General features: G+C 33.6%; 1 protein-coding gene across 1 annotated transcript in view; it reads right to left on the bottom strand.

Annotated features, from left to right (window-relative positions):
* Window positions 1–13,347: 13,347 nt before the first annotated feature.
* Window positions 13,348–25,259, bottom strand: part of LOC133206084 (PCNA-associated factor-like) — an 85,664-nt gene continuing 73,752 nt past the window's right edge. The window contains exon 4 of the mRNA XM_061342017.1: window positions 13,348–13,504. Within this exon, the coding sequence (XP_061198001.1) occupies window positions 13,482–13,504 (23 nt within the window). The 3' untranslated portion in view covers window positions 13,348–13,481. The remainder of the gene's footprint in view (window positions 13,505–25,259) is intronic.

The raw sequence follows: 25,259 nt of genomic DNA, 5'->3' as shown, positions 1-25,259 counted from the left end.
AATCCGGCTTGTGATTTACTTAGACGACATATTGTTGCTAAATCAATCACAAGAAGGGCTCTCAAAAGACAGAGATACACTTTTATGGTTGCTTCACAATCTATGCTGGTTAACTGGAAAAAATCAGTTCTAATTCCATGTCAGCAATTAGAATTTCTAGGTCTAACAATAAATTCAGTAGATATCTGCAACAAAAGTACAGAGTATCAAAAATGTATAGACATGAAAAGCAAAACAGAAGTATCAATACAAGAATTGTCAAGTTTTAATAGGGACACGAACGCTACAGTCGAAGCGGTCATCCCAGCCTCACTGTATGTGAGGGAGCTTCAAATGTTCCAAACAAAATGCCTGCTAAAAAGCTCAAAGAAATTATCAAAAATTGATAATACTGCCCCAGACTTCCAGGGGGGAGATAAACTGGTGGCTACAACATCTAGAGCACTGAAATGGAAAACAAATTCAAATGTCGACAAATCCAGACATGGTTGTAGAAACAGATGCATCAAAAACAGGATGGGGAGGCAGTATGTCTCAATCAAAACTTAAAGATGGGGGACCTTGGAATCCCTCAGAGAAAAAAACTGCATATCAACGTACTGGAACTGAAGGCAGTACAGTTTGCAATTCAGTCACTGACTAAACACAAACAGAACATTCATATTCACATAAAATCAGACAACATTTCACAGTTGTTGCGTATCTGAACAAAATGGGGGGGGGGGGAGAGAGGGGGGACCAGATAAGAACTATTATTACAAATAACAAAACAAAGGATCAGTGCACTTAAGCTATGAGAGTTGGATCCCGGTGCTTTGCCAATAATAAATTTCCGAAATTTATAAACTTTCTGAATCAGAATTATTAAACATCTTAAGAGCAGGGTTTGATATATTATATCACATAAAAATATTAAATAATGCCGAGCGACACTGGTTTTTGCGACAGGGGTCTAGCAGTTTTGTTACATTTCTATTGTTATTCATATGCATACCAGTTTTCAACGACATTGTTTACATCGAGCCGCTACTTGTCCATTCTTCTCATTTGCACAGAATGTGTATTTTGATTTAAACTTATACATATCCAAAGGGCAATGTTGGACAATTTGCGGCTCATATGTAATTTTTTTAAAAAATTCTCCAAACTACGGTCGGGTAAGCTACTAAATTAACAGGTCACCGAGTGTCAACCTATTTTGACCTGTTTGATATTATAATCACTTTACTCACGTTGCATTCCACTGTTCGATATGCTTTCATTGTGTCTATCAATGGACTTCAGGGATGTACACATGTATTTAAGTACAATATCTGACTATGTATAGACTTTTAATACGGTGAATCCTAAGATTTTTCGAATCTTATAAAACTATATTAAGAATAGGGCAATGCTCTATTTCTTAATACAAGTCTTAACTTACCTTTAATTTTTAAACCAATCAAAAGTACTCACATTGTGGTCATCGTATTTTCATCATAACAAAAAAAGCACGTGGTAAATAATGGTCGACTTTAGCAGTAAAAATATCGAAAAACTCGTTGTTTTATGGGAAGAAGATCAAAAGGAGTAACTACATGTAATTGTAAAAGTTGCTCAAATGTAGCGTTATCTATTCTAAAGAAGTTTGTATAACTACTGGGATCTTCTCTTTGCACCTCATCTAGCAATGCATTGTGTGCACCAATTCAAGTACATATACGAGTGTTCCGCCGCTGTTTTCATTACGTTTTTTTTTAGTTTTAATGCAATGCATAATACAATAACAGATACTGCTAACAGAACCTCGTTTTCCATTATTGAGAGAGAGAGAGAGATTGCGAGGGAAACACGTAGAAATCCCTAAAGTCTATTAACAATCTACAATGTAATACAACGTATTTATACGTTTATAAACGTGTGTACAGGAAAGTATTATAATACAAATATAATATTTGTATTATACAGTAACTACAAATCTCATCGTTTGTACCGGCCTGAACAACTTCAAAATAATGAAGAATTTTGCGAAAATTTTATTAGAGTCTTAAAGTTTATCTTGTCTTCTTTCACTAAATTGTGTTTTTCGTTTGGTATTTTGAAGGAAAATCTGGTATTGCCAGTGCAAATCAAGTGCACGATTAGAATGTAGCTGTGTTAGCTCATGTCGATTCTGTATTATAGTCTGCAGGCATCTACAGACACATCCCTAAACACTAGTATCATACTTGACAATATTTGGATTGCCGAAATGAAAGAGATATTGAAGACATAAGCGAGTGACTATCGATATTATAGTAACGTTGTAGAATTTTCGTTGACCGTGTTTTTTAATCTGAAATATACTTGTTCCGTCAATAAAATGTTAATTTAAATTACAGGGAGTTTGTATTTCTTGGAGTTTTCATGTTAACCTAGCGACTCAAATTTTAAGTTAAAATTTTATATTTCATTTCCGAATGTTATTTATCTTTACATGCATATAATAAAATATGTATCACCGTGAGTACTACATACATGTGTAATTTGTTTCACTACACGTTTGTATTACTCTACGTATTACATGTACAGTGAATTACGATTAAATGTATTCTCTTTAGAGAAGTGGACAGGCTTTCGCCTACATCCACTTCTCTTCGCAAGCCTTCATGCTTTGATTCTGGAAAACGTGTAAATCTCGAACCGGTGACGGTGTACACTTCAACTGACATTTCGTCTAAAATACGTCTGAATGCACGTAATAGACGTGTTATATTAACAATTTTAACATAAATACACACAATTGTCACAAGAAAACTGACCTTTAAGTATTGTTAGTCCATTTTCACAAGTTCTCCATCCCGGATTTAAATTATGTGCAAGTAACTCTTGAAGTATTCAAAAATCTCTAATTCGGATAAAAATGGAAACTATTTTTACAAAATAATAATGAAATGAGAGAAATCGTCTACTCTGTTTAAACTAACGAGACAGTATTTCCTCAAGTTTCGATCAAATTCTTTTGATCTTTGTTTTAAATCCTTTTTTCATTTCTCGGGAAAGGTAGAGTTAATATCGTTTAAAAATAAAAGAAAATATTCTTTAGCATTGCCAGTGAGGAAGTAATGAAGTATTTTTAAAGCTCAAATTTACATTTAAATTGTATTAAAATAGTAAAAATAAGTATAGGTAATAATATTTATTTTGAATAATATGCTAAATCAAAAGTGAATTGTCAAAAACTTTTTTTGAACATTAAAATACGTCTTCGCCAATTTTTCCAAATTATCCGACTTAAAATTTTCAATTTTTTTCTTATAAGCTGTGGTAGATAAACATTAGTTTAAATCCGGGATGGAGAACTTGTGAAAATGGATAAACAATACTTAAAGGTCAGTTTTCTTGTGACAATTGTGTGTATTTGTTAAAATTGTTAATATAACACGTCTATTACGTGCATTCAGACGTATTTTAGACGAAATGTCAGTTGAAGTGTAGACCGTCACCGGTTCGAGATTTACACGTTTTCCAGAATCAAAACATGAAGGCTTGCGAAGAGAAGTGGATGTAGGCGAAAGCCTCTCCACCTCTCTAAAGAGAATATGATTAAATGTAGTGTGACATCGAAGTCATGTACATGTGAATCTTTCATATTTACATTTCCAATGTCTTTGTCCGGGATAAAATTTCAAATAGTAAAAATACTTTATTTCTACATAAATCTACTGGTTCATCGACAGGCGTGGTGAAATAAAATCACGTGCGGGGCGGGACAGAGACAGAAGCGGGGCTTGTAGCATGTGAATTTGCAGAATCAAGAGCATGTAAATATAAGGAATAACTGTCATATTTTTTGGTTTCATGACGATGATCAATCGATTAGCTTGCGTGATAATTTTATGCATAAACGCCTTCGGCGTTTATGCAAATTATCACGCAAGCCAATCGATAGATCACATCATGAAACCAAAAAATTAGACAGTTATTCCTTAATTAAAACATACTCGTACATTCATTCTTTGAATTGAAAATCATTCAGCATATAAAAAGAAAAATGATAAAGCTAAAGAAAAAAGAGGGGGCATTTTTTATCATATACGGAAACTTAAGATTGATCTAATTCGGTGCTAGGCATCAAACATATGGATACGAATCATGAATATGATCAATATGTATGGCCATGAATCATTTATTATTTGTGTGAATCATGAAACTACAAATCTTTCTCTCCTCCATTTAAATTCATACCGTGTAGAATCAATCTGGAAATAATGTGCAAATGTTTACATTCCACTTCCATGCGATTTAAATATCTCCGCCCATTTGCGTGTACCTTAAATTCGAAAGTGGTCCAGTTCAAATTTCCGGAATTTAAGGCTTATACATGTTCTTTTCAATGTCTTTGTGTGGAATTATAGCAATATGTTTAACAAAAAATTCGAAGTATAAATATCAAAAGCATATGTATGCACAATAATCATAGATTAATTTAGCAATATAGTCTAATTTAAAGCTTAAAATGGGTGGCGGAAAAGGCTCCAAATGACACTCTAAAGTGCACTCATTCTTTGGACTCATTGTCTATCCAAAAAGATCATGATTATTGCAAAACATTTGCCCGGAATACAGAATGTTCAAGCAGACTTAGAGAGTCGCCAGATGAGGGATACCAGCAACTGGATGCTGAACAAGGAAATCTTCAAATAAATAAATCGGAAGTGGGGGCCACTAGAAATAGATCTCTTTGCAGACAGGTTAAACACACAACAGCTGGCATCCAGACCCATACTCAAAGGGAACAGATGCATTCCAGATAACATGTCACAACAAAAGGGGATATGTTTTTCCCCATTTTGCCTAATAACAAGGTGTCTGTCCAAAGTCCTGAAAGAGAAATCAGAAATTATCATGATTACCCCTGCATGGCAGACTCAGCCATACTATCCCCTACTTCTGACCATGTCAATAGACCACCCAATGGTGTTACCTCCCATAAAAAACTTACTACTGTCGCCAGAGGGAAAGGTGCACCCATTAGTCAAAAGTCAAACCTTAAAACTAGTGGCTTAGAGGTTTCAGGAGACGAACACAAGCAGCAGGAGTTTCGAAGCAAACTTCCGAGCTCTTGGCTGCGGGATGGCGACAAGGAACTCAGACAGCTTACAACATCTGCTGGAGACAGTGGGATAGCTGGTGTCAATCAAAACAAATTGATTCATTTCAAACCACTGTGGAACATGTAGCTGATTTTTTGGCAGAGTTATATGCAAAAGGTTATGAGCAGGGATGGGCACGATTATTGAAAAATGTAATCGATTAATAATCGATTACTTAGAGGAATTTTGTGTTATCGATTATTAATCGATTACACTCATTTTTGTCCTGTAATCGATTACTTTGGAAGATGTAATCGATTAATAATCGATTACTTCCAAGTTTTCATCCCATCAAATATCAAAGCAGTATTTGAATGGTAAATATCGATGTTATCCACTGAAGTTCGAATGTTTTCCTGTCAGTGCAGATTCTTTTAAGGTTTTATTCCGGCTAACATTCTCACTGAATGCCCAAATGAGGGATTCTCTACCATGGAAAGTGGACACATGATTCATACAATAAAATATGCCAAGGAATTAATTATTCCTTTCAACCTTGGATCTGAACCCCCATATTTATTGATTTGTTGGAAGAATTATTTAATAATTTATTGTGAATTACTTCATTTGAAGTATTTGGGCTGCCGTATGTTGACAGTACACATTAAACATTCCTATACGTGTCTTTTTCAAAAAAAATAAGTAAATTAGAACTCTTAGTAATAAACATGTAAATTAAATGTGTCTTTCAGTAATTAAACTAATAGCATAATTTCATTCTGTATTGAAATAAGTGTTTCGAGAGCTATTTATTGTTTTAATAATATTGTTTGTCTTCAATGGAATGAAAGTTAAACACTAAGTAGTTCACAGTTTAAACCTCATTATCTGCAAGTTAGGGATGTCTCAGTCAATTAATTAGCCAATTAAGATAAGCAAACACAGTGACACTTACTCCTTCTCTTACAAACACTTAACCTCTCACTGATATATATAAAAGCAACCTTACAATTTTGAATGAAAACACGAGAATGATTTTGCAAATTTTAAAGTTACTAAAACACAAGTTTGAAGTTGTTTAAACATTTTCAGATATGAATAAGTATTTCCATCTTCTTCTTTTTTCGAGTACAATGTAGTTTATTTACCACATTATTTATATTTAATACAGCACTTAAATTTGTTTTTGCTATTTATAATTTTCTATTACAAGACAAAGTTCTTCAACATCTGAAATATGAAAAAGGACATGCAGCAAGAGGACACTGGGTCAAATGTAAAATGCACACGAAAAATCTGTATATTTTATTAATAAATGGTTGAAATACACTTCTGAATTATTTAATACTAGACCAGAAGGTCTATAATGCAAATTTTATTTAGAACATTATTAAACTTATGATAATAAAAGTTAGAAAATCCAAACATTACACTAGGTGGTTTATATTTGATATTTATGTGTGACTGACTGGAAATAATTCTCCAAAATAACATCCATTTATGTATAAAATAATCGAAAGTAATCGAAAAAGTAATTATAATTACATTGAAAATTTTAGCTAATCGAAAAGCTCTTCGATTACAGATTACTGTCGATTACTTGAAAAATAAGTAATCATTATACAATCGATTACGATTACTCGATTACGATAACCCCATCCCTGGTTATGATATAGAACAATTAACAGTTACAGGTCAGCAATTTCTGCATTTCATGTATAAATTGAAGGCAAAAAGATAGGACAAGAGGCCCATGGGCCATATCGCTCACCTGAGTAACTTTGGCCATGCTGTTCATTACCAGACTTCCCCCTTGTAATACCTATTGTGGCCCCGCCCTACCCCCGGGGTCATGATTTGAACAATTTAGAATCTACACTACCCCAGGATGCTTCCACATAAGTTTCAGTTTTTCTGGTCCAGTGGTTCTTGAGAAGATTTTTAAAGATTTTTCCTATATATTTCAATGTTTCCCTATTGTGGCCCCGCATTACCCCCGGGGTCATGATTTGAACAATTTAGAATCTACACTATCCCAGGATGCTTCCACATAAGATTCAGCTTTTCTGGCTCAGTGGTTCTTGAGAAGAAGATTTTTAAAGATTTTTCCTATATATTTCAATGTAAAACTTGGATTCCCTATTGTGGCCCCCGCCCCATCCCCGCGGGTCATGATTTTAACAATTTAGAATCTACACTACCCAAGGATGATTCCACATAAGTTTCAGCTTTTCTGGCTCAGTGGTTCTTGAGAAGAAGATTTTTAAAGATTTTTCCTATATATTTCAATGCAAAACTTGGATTCCCTATTGTGGCCCCGCCCTACCCCCGGGGTCATGATTTGAAAAATTTAGAATCTACATTACCCCAGGATGATTCCACATAATTTTCAGCTTTTCTGGCCAAGTGGTTCTTGAGAAGAAGAATTTTAATAGATTTTTCTTATTAATTTCAATGTACAACTTGGACTCTCTCTTGTGGCCCCGCCCTACCCCCGGGGGTCATGATTTGAACAATTTAAAATCGACACTACCCCAGGATGCTTCCACATAAGTTTCAGCTTTTCTGGCCCAGTGGTTCTTGAGAAGAAGATTTTTAAAGATTTTTCCTATATATTTCTATGTAAAACATTGATTCCACATTGTGGCCCCGCCCTACCCCCGGGGGTCCTGATTTGACTAATTTAGAATCTACACTACCCCAGGATGCTTCCATATAAGTTTCAGCTTTACTGGCCCTGTGGTTCTTGAGAAGAAGATTTTTTAATGACCCCACCCTATTTTTGTCTTCTCTTGATTATCTCCCCTTATGAGGGGACTTGGCCCTTCATTTTAACAATTTAAATTCCCCTTCACCCAAGGATGCTTTGTACCAAGTTTGGTCAAAATTGGCCCAGTGGTTCTTGAGAAGAAGTCAAAAATGTGAAAAGTTTACAGACGGACGGACAGACAGACAGACGGACAGACAGACGGACGGACGGACGACGGACAAAATGTGATCAGAAAAGCTCACTTGAGCCTTCGGCTCAGGTGAGCTAAAAACAAGACCTCATCTGTCAACTTATGACAGGAATTTTTAATAAAAAGTAGGGATGTCAAAATATTTATTTTTCTTTGTCGATTACTCGATTGCATTATTCGAACGATAGTCGAATATTCGGAACATTTTTCTGAAAATAAAATTTTATTTCAAACTTCACTGGTACATGACGAATTTATAACTCAAAAACCCTGAATCTGTTTAAAAAGTAACATAAAAATTAATGCAGCGCGTAACGTTGGGTAGCAAGATTATATGAAATAAATTTAGAAATCTAATATTCCTAAATTCATGATTTCCCCATCAATCGAATTCATAAGTTGGTCAGTACATGCAGTTAGTTTTTATTTTAGTTAGCATTCAAAATTTGCTAGCCGATATTTTTTAAAGCTTATTGTGAAATAAATTAAGGGGGGGGGGGGTTAATCTAACACTATCCAAACGCCAGGTGACTGTTAAACAGTTAGTTACTGCTTATTCATTTATTGATTGTTCTGGCTATCAAAATGCCCTTATTATGAACAATTTAAAATGCAAGCGAATTGTTCTAATAATTATCGAAGTGTCAAATCATGTCAAATGTTCCTCGCATTTGAGCAATCTTAAAATAAAAGATAATTGGTACATCGTATAAAATCAAGTCCCATTAATTATTTTACAAACAAAGCCCAGATATATATTGATGGTTGATTTATTACAAAAACAACACAAGCAGTAACTGATAGATAATTAATTCTCGCTGTAGTGAAGCATTTATAATTACTGTACTTTCTATACGCACATGGAAAATCGAGTTTTTTGTAGAGGAAAATTATCTTATCAACTGTCTCCGAGGAAAGACGGTTTCTCAATTTTGAAATGAGAATTCCATATCGTTATCACTCTTTTATTGCATTTTTTTTTAAATTATAATATTCGAATGTCGTTTCATTATTCGATCGTCGGTCCATTCGACTGACAGTCGAATAGTCGACTATTCGTTGACATCCCTAATAAAAAGCCACCAAGGCCAAGATACATGCAAATGTGGGATGTCAACAAAGTACTTTCATATATCATAGGCATGAAAAATAATATAGAACTGTCACTAAAGGAAATCTCAATGAAATTGTGCATGTTAATGGCCCTTTCCTCAGCAAGCAGGTCATCTGAAATTCACAAACTTGATATTGAGAACATGAATATCACTGAGGATGAAATAGTATTTACATTGAAAGATTTAGCAAAGTCAAGGAGAGTAGGACAAAGTCCAATTTCTGTTAAGTTTACAAAATATGAAGAAAACTCGAAGCTAGATATCATTTCTTGTACAATGGAATATTTGGAAAAAACCAAAATTATTAGGGCAGTGGAGACACAGCTATTGTGAGTTTCATAAAACCACACAAAGCAGTTAAATCCTGCACAATAGCAAAATGGTTAAAAAAATCTTTTGACTCTGTCAGGAATTGATGTCTCAGTTTTCAAACCCCACTCAACAAGAGGTGCAAGTACTTCTAAGGCTAATAAGTATGGTTTATCCATTGAACAGATTATTAGCAAAGGAAATTGGAAATCTTGTAAAACATTTGAGAAGTTCTATAATCGCACAATTGTTGATGATGACAGATTTCAAGAATATGTTTGAAACTATAATGTACATGGGCTTTAAACAATACATCATTATACCTTACTTCAGTTTACGAAATAAAATTGAAAATTTATAAGTGCGCTTTAGCGCACGCAATAAAATTATAATTTTATGAGTAAACTGAAGTAAGGTATAAAACTCCCACCCAGCCCAACCCAATTTAAAAAAAATTAATAGAATGTATGTAGATATATTATTATTGTATACAAATTTAATATTTATTTTTAATACCATGTACATTATGTTTTTGTAAAAAAAAAAATAATAATAATAATAAAATTAATAAAATTAAAAAAAAATTAAAAAAAAATAATAATAAAATAAAAAATATATAAATAAATAAAAATTTTAAAAAAGAAATAAAATTAAAAAAAATTAAGTGAAATTTAAATTGTTTGCAATGAAAAAATATTGAGATTAGTTGGTTGTTATTTTTCAGAGACAAGACGTAGCTAAGAGGACAATAACAACTGACAGGCCTATATAGCAGCTGTATAGTGATGGTGCCCAAAGAGACAGATCACAATTTTTTAATTGAAATTTGTTGACTTTTCAACCAGATAGTGATTAAATAAAAAAAAAAAAACATCTTATGTGTTATAAAGATGAAATGAATTTGTTTTCGAATTAGATCACCAATTATGTATTTATTTATCTGCTAGCAGAAGTCAGTCTTTGATCGCTCGCCATCGTCAGAAGGAAGTGTTAGTCTTGATCATCAAGACGCTTCGACTCTTTCGCATTTTTTTTATTAAGACAAGCGTCTGGATGATCGAGACTAAAGGAAGTGTTAGTAATTTTTACATCTCGATCCCGATCACTTTAAAGGGCTTGCGAATCGAGGAAACGCGGAAAAATACATCATTATACCTTACTTCAGTTTACTCATAAAATTATAATTTCATTGCGTGCGCTAAAGCGCACTTATAAAATTTTCAATTCTCCGTTACATAATGGTTGCCCCAGTAAGACAACCAAGCGCGTCTCTACTTTGAAGAGTTCCAGTAATGGAACATGAAAGTATTCACATTGAAAAATACAAATGAATGAAAAAACAAACATTTTTTTCCTTTAACAAATTAATTCAAAAAAAGTAGTTCATATTTCCAATACCGAAACGGAGGGGTACAAACATTTTTATGAAGGTACTATCATTATGAAAGTCACGTTCTGATTCAAGTCCGTAGAAAGCAATTTAATTTTATTTTCGGGGTGCGGGTGCATAAATAAACAGAAAGGACAAGATAGGCTAAGACCCCTTTTTGGCCCCCGGTTCGGGGTGTCTTTTGGAGTGATGCAACAGTTTATCAGTTAAAAACCTGTTGTCACCCCTGCCACAAAATGAGTATTGGTTCTAAGTTATGGGATACACAGAGGTCACAGGAATGCCAGAAAATATGTCAATTTTCTCATTTTTATGCAAATTATCATTGATTTTACAGCACATTTTGGTTCAGAAAACATAGAGCACAAGCTTGCCTATCTATCAAATTTATATATTTCATACACTAGTATCAGATGCATCTTATGTATAAAATCTCAGATAGACAAGCTTGTGCTCTATGTTTCCCAAGTGAAAAGTATCTCAAATTTCACGAAATTCGATCAGAATTGAGGAAATTCGGGAATATGTCCTATTTTTGCACCCTCTTGTGGCATCTGTCTAAGCCTTAAATCAAAATTAGTGCTGGTTTTTAAAACAAGCATCATTTAAAGTTCTTAACTACAAAATATCACAATTTTAACCGTTTTCTGATTTTTACATCAAATAAGGGGGCAGATTCGGCCGTTACCATACCTTGTCCTTTCTTGATATACAAGTAAAATAAAACAAGAGGCCCATGGGCCACAACGCTCACCTGAGTAACTTTGGCCTTGCTGTTTTTCACCCGATCCCCCCCCCTTCTAGTACTTATTGTGGCCCCGCCCTTCCCCCAGGGGTCATGATTTAAATAATTAGAATCTACACTACACCAGGATGCTTCCACATAAGTTTCAGCCTTTCTGGCCCAGTGGTTCTTGAGAAGAAATTTTTTAAAGATTTTTACTACATATTTTAATGTAAAACTTAGATTCCCTGTTGTGGCCCCACCCTACCCCCCGGGGTCCTGATTTGACTAATTTAGAATCTACACTACCCTAGAATGCTTCCACATAAGTTTCAGCCTTTCTGGCCCAGTGGTTCTTGAGAAGGAGATTTTTACTATATATTTCAATGTAAAACTTGGATTCCCTATTGTGGCCCCACCCTAACCCAGGGGTCATGATTTGAACAATTTAGAATCTACACTACCCCAGGATGAGTCCACGTAAGTTTCATCTTTTCTGGCCCAGTGGTTCTTGAGATTTTTTAAAAACCCCACCCAATTTTTGTATTTTCTTGATTATCTCCCCTTTGAAGGGGACTTGGCCCTTTGTTTTAACAATTTAAACTTCCCTTTACCCAAGGATGCTTTGTACCAAGTTTGTTTAAAATTGGTCCAGTGGTTGTTGAGAAGAAGTTGAAAACGTGAAAAGTTTATGGACAGACGGACGGACGACGGACAACGGGTGATCAGAAAAGCTCACTTGAGCTTTCAGCTCAGGTGAGCTAAAAAGTAATCACAAAAGCTATAATTTTTGAAAATTAGGTCAAACATGAAGGTCAAGGTCAAGGGGTAAAAAATCATAGCATGCTCAGAAAAACCTTTTCACTGGTTATGCACATGTTAAATACGAAAGCCCTATCTCTTCTCAATCAAAAGTTATAAGCAAAGATAAAATTTTTGAAAAGTAGGTCAAATTTTAAGGTCCAGGTCCCGGGGTCAAAAATCATAAAATATTTGGAAAGGTCTAGTCACAGGTAAAATACATATATAATATGAAAGCCTTATCTTATCTCATTCAAAAGTCATGAACAATTTAATGTAAAAGTTTTTATTAAGTAGGTCAAACTTCAAGGTCATGGTGTCAAAAAGTCATAGTGTATTTGGAAAGGTCTTGTCACAGGTAACATACATATATAATATGAAAGCCTTATCTTTTCTCATTCAAAAGTTATGACCAATTTATATTTAAAATTTTTGAAAAGTAGTTCAAACTTCAAGGTCAAGGTCACGGGGTCAAAAATCATAGTATAATTGGAAAGGTCTTGTAACAGGTAATGTACATGTGAAATATGAAAGCCCTACCTCCTCTCATTCATAAGTTATGACCAAGGTTAAAGTTTTTGTGACAGATGGACAGACAGACAAATAAGATTTAATGATATTTCACTTTTGGAAATCGGAGGAAAAAAATCTCAATTTTAACAGTTTAAAAGAACTGAGTGCAAATGTTTTAGGACAACTTTCATTATTAAACTATCAAAAATACTGGCAAAAGAAAATAGAAATCAAAAGTTGCAATAATAACAATTCAGATTTGTTTGAAATGACTGTATAATAGTCCTCATATTTGAACTCTGGTAAAACAATTCATTGGACAGCTTGGAATAATCTCCTTGGAAAAATATCTCTCTTATCAGAGGGACATTTCAGTTAAATCTTTATTAAATTAGAAAGAGCACAATCTACACATAAGCAACTTCTTTGTTTAAAACATGTAAACATAAGTTTATTTCCATATGATAAAAAGTAAAATATCTTAAGAATTTGTGACTTTTTTAATGTTTGTTGCATGTTAATACTTGCATACAAATATTTTTGTGTACATAAATACACAATCAGCATAACGAGCAGCCTTTTTTTAACTTTGTGTAACTGTGTCTTCAATGTGAATCAGTCATCTTCTACTGCAGGGCCTAGGAAAATAAAAAAAATACTGTATACAGTTATAAAAAAAAACATAGTAATCAAAGATTACAGAGCTCACCTCAACGAATCTTGTCTTTAAGTAAGGCAAAGTCCCAAACTTATAATCTAGTAGTGTGCATCCCTAGATGTAACATTTATGCAATTTTGGTCCGATAGAGCTTGCAGTTACTTGGGAATGGACTTACCTAAAAACTTTAAACTAGTCACTCATCCAGAAAATGTAAGTCATATCCAGCATCTGAAGCAAGTTTGAGAGTGTTAATCCTGTGATGCATCATCCATGCAAGTTTGGTTCAGATAGCCCTTATAGTTTACTTTAACCTGGTCACTCATCTGGAAAATGTCAGTCAGATAAAGCATCCGAAGCAAGCCTGGTAGTGTGCATCTTTAGATGTATCATCCATGCAAGTTTGGTCAACATAGGGCTAAAAGATTCTTTGAAATTAGACCTGCTCTAAAAACTTTAACCTGGTCACTCATCTGGAAAATCCAGATCCAGCTTCCGAAGCAAATCCAGTAGTGTGCATCCTTAGATGTATCATCCATGCAAGTTTGGTCAGCATAGGACTTATAGTTACTTGGAAATGAGACCTGCTCCAAAAACTTTAACCTGGTCACTCATCTGGAAAATGTAGGTCAGATCCAGCATCTGAAGCAAGTCCAGTAGTGTGCATCCTTAGATGTATCATCCATGCAAGTTTGGTCGACATAGGACTTATAGTTACTTGGAAATGAGACCTGCTCCAAAAACTTTAACCTGGTCACTCATCCGGAAAATGTAGGTCAGATCCAGCATCCTAAGCAAGTCCAGTAGTGTGCATCCTGACATTGCAGCATCTGAAACCTTGACTGGTACAATGATACATACTAGAAGCATCCTCCATGCATCTCTGATTAATATAGGGCACAGATGTTTTTGTTTGTATGTTGTTTAACGTCCCTCTCGAGAATTTTTCACTCATATGGAGCTCTCCCTCGGCAAGTCATGGCGGCACAGATGTACTTGAAAAGAGAACTGCACTAAAAACATTTTAACCTGGGACGCTGATGCCGATGGTATTACATAAGCTCCCCCAACTTCATTGAGGCGAGCTAAAAACCAGTTGTGTTATCTGACCTGTTTACCCATATTGTTGTCTCTCAGTATTTTTTATTAGATTTGTCAGTGAGATTTGGCATTTGCCAGTGAGATTTCACTTTCTATCAATTTTACATATATTACTAGAGAACAACTATATTTCTGATTACATTTCCGTCATTTTTTAAACCACCGCATTTTGGCAAACAGTCGTCACTTCAGTGTTTGAAATCCTTGTCTTTTTTAGCGATTAAAAAGCATTAAACTGAGGCAGATCATTACGATTCTAACTGCTAGAATCCAAACGAACAGATTTCCGTATTTTCATAATAGCAAAAAGTGAGACGTATTTTGGACTCAAAATCTGTACAAAATACGGCAAAATTTTAAGAGTAAACAGGTCTGTGTTATATTAATAATAATGTCTTCTTTTAATTTACTGCATTTTAAATGGACCCATTTGCAACCAAGGCAAAAGAGTGAAAATAAAACGGGGGCAAAGTTTTCTTACTCTGTATAAAATGAATACTGTAGATGTACTTTTTTCTATGTGGGATTAATTTCCGCTATGTAGGCAGTCACAATTTATCCGCGGAAATTTGTCACAGCGTACTTGGATTCATTGAAGACATATAATGACGATCCAAGATATCCGCGTAATTTTGTACTGGCGGATTTAACAGAAATTGTGATTCTGCAGAATTATGACCCTGTGGAATAAAGTACGTTTACAGTACCATAAAATTTCTATTTCCCAGATAATGCACTATTTTTCCATCTAAGTACTACCTGTAAAATCAGAGCTACTCCCTTGGACTACTAGTACACCCTCATACAATTCACTGTTATTTTTTTCCAATCATTAGAAATATGTGCATAGGACAGAATGCCCTGCCCAGAGTTCATTAATAATTCAACATTAAAATTTGTATTAGTGAATGAAATTTAAAGGAAATGCCTTGAAAAGTCTCTGAAAACTGATTTTTTGACAAAATAAATAGCAAAGTCAAAGGTCATGAGGAAGATCAAGGTAAAAAAAAAATGGACAGCCAATTATGTATCTGTGCATAAGCTTACATAAAAATATCTTGAATGGTTTCTCTACACCTAAGCTAAATGCAAATTTTAGAAAAGTAAGATCAAGTTTAAAATGAAGAACAAAGTCAAAAAATGTTCAAGCAGATCAAAGCACTCACCAAATTGTATCAGCAAATGTAGCTTTGAACCTGCACTAACAAAAAAATTGAGAAAAGCAAGGTCAGGGTTAAAGGAAAGGTCAAGGTTTAAAAATCCCGATACAGTTAAATAGCTCTCATCAATAACTACCAGTATATAAGATTTGATAAATTTTTACCTTGAACATTTTCATTGAACTGAGCTAAACAGAAATTTCTGAAAAGTGAAGTCAAAGTTAAGGGTCCTTCATACACCCTAGCTTATATTCTCATATTACTAAGCATTACTATTTTACAAGTTCCTCTAAAATACATTTAATATAATGAGCCTTACAAACAAAGACAATGTTGTTACCTGCTTTGTCAGCAGGGACCAGTACGTACTGATCTATCTAGTAATTCTTTTTTCACTTCTGGATTATTGAATACAGAAGGATAGATGGTTCTCATATTGCCCCTCAATCTTTTAATGTGCTATTTTAACATACATCTGATACATTTAATCCATTCTGACAAAGTGTAGAGGTCTTCTTTTTCATGTCTGGCCCATCGCCTGGCGTAATCCTCTACAGAATCCATAATATTTATTAAGTGTCAATAATTCTAAATATCATTGAATGAAATTATTCACATGCAAGTAATACATTCACAAGAAAATGCAAAATGCTAATAAATTCAGCCGACAATTGCTACTTTAAAAAAAAAAATACATGTATTAAATATAATAATTATAAATTCTATACAAAAACAGAAGAATGAACGCTAGTAAAATATTAGATCACATCAGCAGCACTGAATTTTATTCATGAAATTTTTAAGATCTTCCCTATCAATTATATCTGCATATTCTACCTCGTTGTTTCGAAGGAGGGGGGGGGGGGGGGTCTTGAAAATAGACATGTTAATTACCATCATTATGTAGTAAGTATGAAGCCTTAGCATTTTGAAAACTTTTATGATGAAGGGTTGTTTGTAATATGAAGGTCAAGGTCATTTTATTTAGAATCAAAGACATTAACTTGCTTTGTTAACAATAAGAGAAAAATGACAGAGAGGAAAAGGGGGGGGGGGGAGGATAAAATATGTCATTGTCTTCTTTATTTGAAAAGAGGTAAATACAAATGCGCCCACAAGATATATACCATATACAATCCTTTTTGTTTGGTAGAAACTCATTGCTATGACAATATGAACGTTTACCGTGTCTTCTCTGTCACCAGAGAAGTCATACTTCTACACTTTATACTATGTGTATTACTCAAGTAATAAACTACATAAATGAAAATAAAATGAATAGTTTGTAGTGTTTAAGGAAACATTGGTCCTACCTTTTTTTTTTGGTAATGCTCAGATATTTAATTTTTTCTTAATCAAATCAAGAAATTGGTAATATATACAAGAGGCCCAAGGGCCTTGAATCACTCTTCTGATAAACTGTAAAACCTATCACTTCTATTTGAAGCCTCTAAGTATCCTGTATATTTAGATAAAGCCTTGAAATTCCAAAGGTAGGTCATCATGACCTACATTTTAGATGAACCCAAGATGATTCTAAGCTAATTAGTACCTGAGAGTAGGTCATGGTGACCTACTTATCACTTGTCATTCTCTGAGGACCCAAGATGCATCAACTAAGTTTGATGATTCTAAGCCAATTAATACAGTACAGCTCACGAGTTATTTCCACCCCACCATGGAAAACACACGGTGGAAAATACCCCATGTTACACCGTGTACACAGAGTTCCACAGTGTGCATATATTGTGATTACACCAAAGATGCACCGTGTCACACCGTGGACATAACCGTTTCCTCCGGTGACCCTCTGTGTTCCAACGTGCAAGAAAATTACAGAAGAAAATGGTTTGTTTATAAAAATAACTTTAGAATTGAAATTATAGCTATGTTGGTTTGATAGCTAGAAAGAAATAGAAAATGAAAAATTATTTAATTCAAACAGCTCACTATCATACATGTAAAGTCGTAACATAACAGCGGCGTTCATTGTAGACTTTGGTTCACCGTTGACAGTATTAAACAACTATATGTCGATTGTGCAAACTATTATATTTCTGACGTATGCTATAAATGCGCAGGTACAAATCCAAGTACAAGTACATTGTCTTTGAACTTAATAATTATTCAATGCCAAACATAGATACGGATCGATAATTTTAGCGGTTATTTTCTCTGTGAAATAATATGGTATTAAAGGTATTGACAGTAAAGGCATTCACAAATAATACCTATGATATCAGATAACTAATTCAGCATTATCTGATTACCTCATCGTAAATAATAAAAGTGAAAAAAATAAAAATGTCGAGTCAGTATATTATGATGTTCATATGGTATATGATCAAACTCTTATTTTGCAGAAATAATATAAATAGTGTAGACCACTTATCAATGAAGATACTAAGTTGCTACATGGGAGGAAGAAAAAGTACATGCAAAAAAACCTTAGCATTCACTACTAGTTTGGTAGTCGTACAATCAGCAAATTCACATGAAAATCAAGCAGTTGTATGCATCCATTGATTTAACTTGACATTAAGAGACATAAATGTAAAAAATTCAATGTTTAAACCTTTATTTCTGTCGAATATATGTATCAGTATTTCTACCTGGGTTTTTTTTTTTTATTATAATTATTAATTAATCTTCTACAATCAGTATGAAAAGTAAAAAAAAAATCACTTGAACTGCCAATGCAGCATTCTAAAAATTCTTTCACAAATTATATACTATTCACTTTTTTCATAATCATTAAAAATTATTTTGAATTCCATATTTTAGAATGTAAAGATACGAGAGAGAGAGATTTTACTTTCAGGTTCATCCTTCCTTTTTTTTTTAATACCCGCACGTTCTAAAGAAAGTTCGGGTATATTGTTGTTACTCATGTCTGTCCGTCCATCCGTCTGTCACACTCTTCTTTCTCAAACTCCTCTTACATTTTACACAGCAGCCTAATCTTCTTTTGGGAGATGGTTGGTGGTGTCCTGTAGATGTGCAGTAAGGTTTTGAAATTTTCATTTTCACCCTGGGGGTCAAATGGGGGTTGAAAAATGACGTTTTTTATGCAAAAAGCCCCTGGCTCCCTGAACTCCTCTAACATTTTACACAGTAGCCTAATCATCTTTTGGGAGGTGGTTGGTGGTGTCCTGTAGTTGTGCAATAAGGTTTCAGAATTTTCATTTTCACCCTGGGGGGTCAAATGGGGGTCGAAAAATGATGTTTTTGATACAAAAAGACCCTGGTTCCCAGAACTCATCCTACATTTTACACAACACCCTTATCATCTTTTGGATTGATTATGATTGATTATTACTGTTTAACGCCGAGTCAGCAATATTTCAGCCATATTTCAGCGATCAAATTAATTGTAGGGTAAGTCAGGGTAATTTCGACCACCGTTTAATTTCGACCACAGGAACACAACACCGCTCAAAGATCTACGGTTGTGTTGAGACAAGTTTAATTTATTCTGAAATATAGAAAACTATTCCTCAAATTGTGTGTCGTAGTATAATCATTCATCGCAAATATGGCTTGATCAGAGATATAAATAATATTTTTAACTATCATTTATGTCTCCAGTTTGACGTTCGAAGTCCCAGTCTTCAGTGCGCTTGATTTGATCAAGGAAATGCAAGAGAGACAACTCGTACAACCTCTTTTTAAGTTTAACCTTGTTCAACAGTCTACAGCACGAGTTAAATTAAAATTGTTTTATTTCTTCTTGGAATGTCTTTAAGTTGCAGAATTTTACAAATTTATCTTGGATTTTTCTCAAAATGCACAAGAAACATCCATTTGATTTTGGTCGAAATTACCCCTACTGATTTTAAGGACGCGGGGTAAATTCGACCACTTATTCTGAAATATACGTGTAAGTTGTCTTCAACAGCTGTTTAATGCAATGCAGAGTTAGATCTTAAAAAACTAATTATACTGTATATGTACAATATTATCTACACATAACCTTTTATATTAAAAAAAAATATGTCAGATTATTTAATTAACATATGCATGCCTAGCTATATATATTGTCCGGGCCGTTCACGAGGGTCTTACTTGTAGGAGTATTCACGAGGGTGCATCACTGATCGAGGTGCGAGAGAACACGGAGTCGGCACTGGCTTTGAATTAACACATGACGAGAGCAATCCAAAAGATTCCAAACCCGTCAAATTAACAAAAGAGAGGGTGCAGGCAATATTAAATATATGTATAAAAAAAAAAAAAAAATCATGTTTTTGTAAATTTTTTCATTATTACGAATGCGTAAACTTTGACGAATAAGACTGAGGCTATCAAAAACCAACGAACCAGTCGTATTAACTGATTAAGATCGTATCACACAGTCCAGGTAAAAAAATCCAAATAGTACCCAAAATATTAGAACAACACACCAAAAGAGCCGCAACAATCTTGAAACAAAAAAAAACCCCACTATGATGTTACACGAAATACTGAAATGATTTGTTTGAGTTTAGGGGTTTTTTTTTTGGGGGGGGGGGGGGGTCAGAGGACTCTGCTTCTGTAAATCTTTATTTGATTGACTTATCGAATTTCTCAGGATCTATCTCTCTTAAGAATTAACAAAACACGTAAAATACGTATATTAACAACGCATTCCAAATGAATGTGTATATGGTAAAAATTAGTGAAGAAAAATATACGCAATTCTAATGCTATGCTCAAATCTTATACATAGATATACAATCTGAATGATTCTGTTGTGAAAAGACGATATTAAATAAAATTCCTTTTGGGTTGGAGAATTTAAAAATCATAACAAAGAAATTATTTGTGGGATCTGAGAAATCTATTTGCATAACTATAAATCACAATTTTAAATTATAGAGTTGGCGAATTAAAAGCAGAATTTAGAATAAAGAATAAGAATTTTGAAAGATGTCTATAAGACAGCATTGAAAAGCTTATGTAACCCAGCCCATATCTTTACTGGATATGGATATTAGTACTTAATATCCATTTTACTCTGTTTATAGAGAGAGATAGAGATAGATACACATATTTTCTAAATAAGCAATATAGTTTCTTGGACCATAAATTTTGAATAAAATGCGACAGGTAAAGTTTACTTGCATTGCAAGAGTTATCTTTCTTTTAAATGTTTGTTGTGGTCGAAATTACCCCGAGGCCGGTCGAAATTAACCCATGCGACATGCTTACTTATTTTTAAACCAATTCATTATTTTTTATGCATTTTTAACTCCTAAAGCAGAAAAATCTGAAGAAAATAATCAATCTCAATTACTTTGAATCTTTTTTAACTAGTACATTTGAAAACAGTCATGTTTTGTGGATTGAAAGCCACAAATCAGCAAAAGTGGTCGAAATTACCCCACTCTACCCTATATTCCCATTTATGAATTTTGACACAAATTTAAGAAAAGTGAGGTCAAGTCAAAGGAAAGGTCAAGGTCAAAAAATACTGATGCAGTTGAATAACTCTCATTAGTATGTATCAGCATATGAAGTTTGATTAAATATCTTGAATGATTTCATTAAAACTGAGCTAAACACTAATTTAAGAAAAGTGAGGTCAAGGTCAAAGGAAAGGTTAAGGTCAAAAAATGTTGATTCAGTTGAATAGCTTACATCAGTATGTTTTATCAACATATGAAGTTTGATTACACTTTCTTGAATGGTATCTTTAAACTGAGCTAAACACTAACTTAAGAAAAGTGAGGTCAAGGTCAAAGGAAATGTCAATGTCAACAAATATTAATGCAGTTGAATAGCTCTCATTAGTATGTATCAGCATATGAAGTTTGATAAAAATATCTTGAATGATTTCATAAAAACTGAGCTAAACACTAATTTAAGAAAAGTGAGCTCAAGGTCAAAGAAAAGGTCAAGGTAAAAAAATGTTGATGCAGTTGAATAGCTTACATCAGTATTTGTCAGCGTAAGAAGTTTAATTACACTATCTTGAATGGTATCTTTAAAACTGAGCTAAACACTAATTTAAGAAAAGTGAGGTCAAGGTCAAAGGAAAGGTCAAGGTCAAAAAATGTTGATTTTGGTCGAAATTACCCCTACTGATTTTAAGGACGCGGGGTAAATTCGACCACTTATTCTGAAATATACGTGTAAGTTGTCTTCAACAGCAGTCAAGGTCAAAAAATGTTGATGCAGTTACATAGCTCTCATCAATATCTATCAGCATATGAAGTTTGATAAAAATATCTTCGATAGTTTCTTTGAAACTGAGCTTTGAACAGAGCTAAACACAAAGTGTGACGGAAAGACCTATGGAAGGATGAAAGGACGGAAGACGGACATGACAAACACTATATGCACCGGCCATATTCATGGCGGGGCATAAAAACAAGGTAAAAAATTTTGTTTGCATGCACCCTTTCTCCATACCACCTCTCCATGTTCCAAGATTGAAGTTTTAATGTCAAAAGGTTCTTAAGTTATGGTTTGGAGGTGTTTTTCTCAATTTGACCTTCAATGCTTGAATGGAGAAAGGAGTCAAGGTCAAAATTTTAGTGCAGTGCATCTTTTGTAAATGTCTTTTTTTCTATGTTATAAATTTGAAATCCTAACGTGAAAGGGTTCTCAGGTTATAGCCTGGACTATATTTTTATATAAAGATTGACCTTGAACCTTATCAAAAGATCAAGGTAAAAAAAGTTTGGTGGCCTCAACCCCAATTCCATACCACCTCTCCATGTTTCAAGTTTGAAGTCTTAATGTCAAAGGGTTGTCAAGTTAAGGCTCGGACAAAATTTGATTGAAGAAGAAAACTGACTAAAACAATATGTAGATAGACTAGTATAGTCTACTTGTTGCATCAAACCTGTAGGAGGAGTAGTTTTGAAAGAACAAATTTGCTTCTACATTATGTAATGAAACTTTCACATAAGATTCAACTTTTCTTGCCTTAATAAGTGGTTCTTGAGAAGGAATTTTTTTCTTATACAGTAAAGCATGCTTATAGCAAAACAAGCCTATAATGAATTGACACTTACAGCAAAGCGATTTTCATTCCCCGTGACTTTTAAATATATTGTAAACTTATTGGATATAAGCAATTACACTTATAACAAGGCAAAATCGTCCATCCCAGGCACTTTGTTATAAGCGTGTTTTACTGTACATTCCCATGTTTACAAAACTTTGATCCCCTATTGTGGCCGCACCCTACCCCTGAAGGTCATGATTTGGACAAAGTTGAATCTACACTAAATAATGAAGTTTCACATAATTTTAAACTTTTCTGGCCCAGTGGTTCTTCTTCAGAAGATTTTTGAAATAACATTAAATTTTCACTCATTCTTATCTCCCCTTAAGGTACTCCGATCCTCAGGTTCTGAAAATCAGCTTTTAAGTAATTTAAAATGCTCACAAAAATGTCTCTGATTTCACATAGTAACGTGAATTTACCCATGGAATTTCTTCAAAGTTCATCATTATAGTTAATCATATTATATAGGGAAAATTAACAAATCTAAACTATATTTTCAGGAAATGCGAATATAAACACCAGCTATGCATTTTCTAATTGAAAATAGATCAACAAATATAATTCAGGATAGAAAGATATAGGTATCCAGGCATTTGGAGAAAATTGCATCTTTTTTGTGCTTTTACAGTATTTTAGTTCTTTTTTTTACTTCAATTTCCATATAATACATAGTGTAAAAAGTTTGTGCTATCATTGCTAGGCATCACATATCTAATTTCATATCATACTAATAAGCTGTGGTATCTAATGCTAGACTACTGGAAATTCGATTTCTCTGAAAATGAATTCATTTTTTTTTTGTTTTATGGGATACAAATGTCAACTTTTTTACAAGACAGTTTCTAAGACTTAAAAGAACCTTGAATCATATTAAGATGCATAAAATGAAAATTGCTGCACAAAAAATATCAATTTCAAGCTTCATTTTGAGACTTTTTAAATAAAATAATAAATTTAAGAGTTATCCTTCCTGGCTAAGGATCGGATATCCTTAAAAGGAGGTTTGGCCTTTCATTTGAACAATTGTTTTACACAAGAAAGAATATTTTGCATGAGAAATAAAACTCTTTGCGTTTCTAAATATTTCATCACACCTCTAGTGTGTTTCTTCTTATTTTAACTAAGATAATGATGATTCAATCCTGACTGTTCAATTTTGTACGGCCTATGTGTGATAATTATACCCTGAGGGGTATGTTTACCTGTCTTCAACAAGTCAAGTGATTGTTCACAGTGAGTACTTTTCAAGCATAATTGATCAAGTTCAATTCTGCCTACTGAAAATACTGATCTTGAGCAAATTAATAGGAGTTCCAATTGAAATTTGTAACAAAACACATTAAAAGACTTCTGGCTGTGTCCTTTTGTAATTATAGATATAGATCAAAGACAAGATAGTGAGTAAACTTATTTTTTTCTGGGAGGGATATCATTCTTGTTGCAGTATGAATTAGTGTAACATCCTAAAACATCATCAATTTTAAAAAAAAATCGTCTTATAATTCCACTTTAATTTTGACTCAAGTAGATGTTGGAGAGAGAGAGAGAGAGAGAGATATATTACTCCATGTATATAGCCCTATGCAAAATATATATATATCTGTGATAGCAAATTCTCAGGAGACAATTTTTGAAAAGCAATTTTCCTTCATGCATTGTTTTCAGAAAACTCAAAGCTGAAAATTTAAAATTTATACCCATGTCAACATAGTGCAACTTTTATCTATATTGATAAAAATGTATATTAAAAAAAAGTATGATCAAAATAGCTGAATGAAAATCAAAGTGTTTTGAATAGCAAAACCAAACTATACCAGTATAGCTAATTCAACTACAGAGCTTAATCAATTTTAATTTAATAAAGACACATGTATGTTGCGAGAAGATCAGTAAATAATGATGACAAGTGGGAAACGGCCAGGTTAATATTCACAAATTTTAGGAGTTTTCAACATTTAAAACCATGCAGACATAACTCCTTCCCCTTTTCCCCCTTCCCAGCCCCAGGCTCGTTTATTTACACAAATTATTTATAACTTGTTTTGGTATAAAATAAATTGTGAATAATACAAAAATGTACATGTACACAAAGTATAATGGCAGGTCTCTGAATGATTTTGATTTTCTAATTCTAGGAGGGTGGACTGACCCTAGGGGGTCCTGAATAAAATGTCAAGCAGATTACCACTAACACACTTTTGACATAGGTCATATTGTGATCATTTCCAGTTTCAGGGTGAGGATGACCTTTATACCATTTAATGCATAATGACTCGAGGGACAATATTATATATGGTTAAGGGGAGAGTTTTCAACCATTTTCAAGATACAATGTATATGATCATTTGAAGTTTTAGGGGTTGGGAATGACCTCTGGGGGGTCATGACCCCATATATCCTATTTAGTGTGTTATAATATAAAGATGACTTAGGGGCTTTTGCTCTAATGAAAGCTATTTTATTGTTTCCAGTTCCAA

This window comes from Saccostrea echinata, unplaced genomic scaffold (genome assembly GCF_033153115.1).
Source record: "Saccostrea echinata isolate AGI-Se365-2 ecotype Australia unplaced genomic scaffold, CSIRO_AGI_Sech_v1 ptg000054l, whole genome shotgun sequence".
NCBI lineage: Eukaryota > Metazoa > Mollusca > Bivalvia > Ostreida > Ostreidae > Saccostrea > Saccostrea echinata.
The sequence above is the reverse complement of the archived record's forward strand: the minus strand, read 5'-3'. Positions and strand labels throughout refer to the sequence as shown.